This window comes from Octopus bimaculoides, chromosome 30 (genome assembly GCF_001194135.2).
Source record: "Octopus bimaculoides isolate UCB-OBI-ISO-001 chromosome 30, ASM119413v2, whole genome shotgun sequence".
Taxonomy (NCBI): Eukaryota; Metazoa; Mollusca; class Cephalopoda; order Octopoda; family Octopodidae; genus Octopus; species Octopus bimaculoides.
Window position 1 is genome coordinate 8,130,704 of NC_069010.1, and position 1,899 is coordinate 8,132,602.

The 1,899-nt window shown below is 37.3% G+C and overlaps 1 protein-coding gene across 1 annotated transcript in view; it reads right to left on the bottom strand.

Annotated features, from left to right (window-relative positions):
* The window catches only part of LOC106873651 (major facilitator superfamily domain-containing protein 4A), a gene marked incomplete at its 5' end in the record, with an annotated part of 122,782 nt that overhangs the window by 60,164 nt on the left and 60,719 nt on the right, over positions 1-1,899 (bottom strand). The window contains 3 exons of the mRNA XM_052978123.1: positions 262-342; positions 876-968; positions 1,359-1,541. Of these exons, the coding sequence (XP_052834083.1) occupies positions 262-342; positions 876-968; positions 1,359-1,541 (357 nt within the window). The remainder of the gene's footprint in view (positions 1-261; positions 343-875; positions 969-1,358; positions 1,542-1,899) is intronic.

The following is a 1,899-nucleotide window of genomic DNA, read 5'->3' on the forward strand; positions in this document are numbered from 1 at the left end:
TGATGATGATGATAGTGATGATGATGATGATGATGATGATGGTGGTGGTGGTGGTGGTGGTGGTGGTGGTTGTGGTGGTGATGACAAGGAGGAGGAGGAGGGTATCCAGCCATAAAAAGCCAAGCCAAATCAGACGACAGAACTCAATAGAAAATCTGCCTCAACAAACTCCGTCCGACCTATGCAAACATGGAAAACGGAGCGTTGAATGATGGTGATTGATTGGAAAAATGACAAAAGAATGACGTGGAATATACTTACAATGTTAACAAGCAACATGAAAGCAGCGGTGAACCTCGACGCCAACACAATGGCAATGAGACGGCCAAGAGCAAAAGTACCCTGAAAATACAAGACATGAGTGTAATTAAGAAAAATGAAAACACCATATATGGGTATGTGTATATTTATACAGCCTACAGCCACGTGTGTGTATACAGTCATGGCCAAAAGTTTGAAATGTAGGTCTGAAAATTAGAAATTCCAAAATGCCCAAAATTATATTTAATTTGCAATTTATTATTATTTACAGTTCTATATTTAAGAGATGAGGAATTATTTACATTATTTACATTTGATGGCTATTTGTCCTCATCTTGTTTGTTGTTAACACGTTTCGGCTGTTATACCCTCCAGCCTTTATCAAGGGCATGTGGTGTAGCGGTTAAGAGTGCAGGCTACTAACCCCAAGATTCTGAGTTCGTCCCAGGCAGTGACCTGAATAATAATGGTTGTGTGGTATTATGGTTTTGGGAGTTACAATAATGCTTGCCTAGAGATTGCAGTGACATGAAACTTGTAGTGTTGGTAGTGAAGTGGTGTTGATCTACCGTTAAGGTGGTAGCAGAGTATTAGTCCTGGACAGAGATACTCACCCAAAAACAAGCATTGAGTACGGCCCCTTCTGACTGCTTTAGTCCTGTCACAGATTTCACAGAATACGAATATACATAGCCTCCGTAAGATGACTGAAAAAAAAATGGAGAAAAAGTTACAGTAAATGGGTGTATATATAATGAATAAGGTGTACATAGGATTGAAATCAGTATATATTGTTGAGTTAGAGATCTCGGTGTTTGTGAACATGTGGTTGAATCGGTGTGTTGGTTGAACTGTCGATGCATATGCCCAAGTGTGTGCATCTAGAATCTCAGATCGAGAATTTCTGGAATGTCTTACAGATCTTTATTGTGCCACTAATAGATTGGATCTGGAGAATCCGCATCAGTTTCTTTTGCTTTTTGTTTCCCATGAAACCGAGTTTTTATAAGTTTTTGTGCAAACTTGTTAGGTACATAACCTGATGCACCTATATTGATATATATGTATGTGTACATATATATGCGAGAAAAACTTACCTGTAAGCCATCAAATAAAAACATGGCCCCAGCAGCAAGAAGTGTCAGAATAATGGTTTGATTTGATCCACAAGTGAAACACCTCGAAGTAAATGATTTGCCTTCATCTTTTGGAATTTCTAAAAGAAAAATTATAAATATAAAAATCATAAGTATAAAAAAATTTATATAAATATCAAAACATGTGTGTGTGTGTTAGCAAGGGCATCCAGCCATAGAAACCATGCCAAATCAGACTGGAGTCTGATGTAGCCCCACCCCACCAGATGGAGTAATTTTTTTGCTGAATTATCTATCACTTTATATATACATATACATATACATACATATATGTCTGTGTTTAGCTCTTCAAAACGCCATTTTTCTCCGTGTTTTTCTCCTTGTTTCCGTATTCATTTTGTTGAAGAGCGTAGCTCGAAACGTCAAAGACTTTCCGTATTCCCGAGCGTTATACTAATACATCCTTTTGTTATTTACACCACCTGTCCTCGTCTGTTGTTGTTTTTTCATACATTCTCCCATATATATATATATATATATA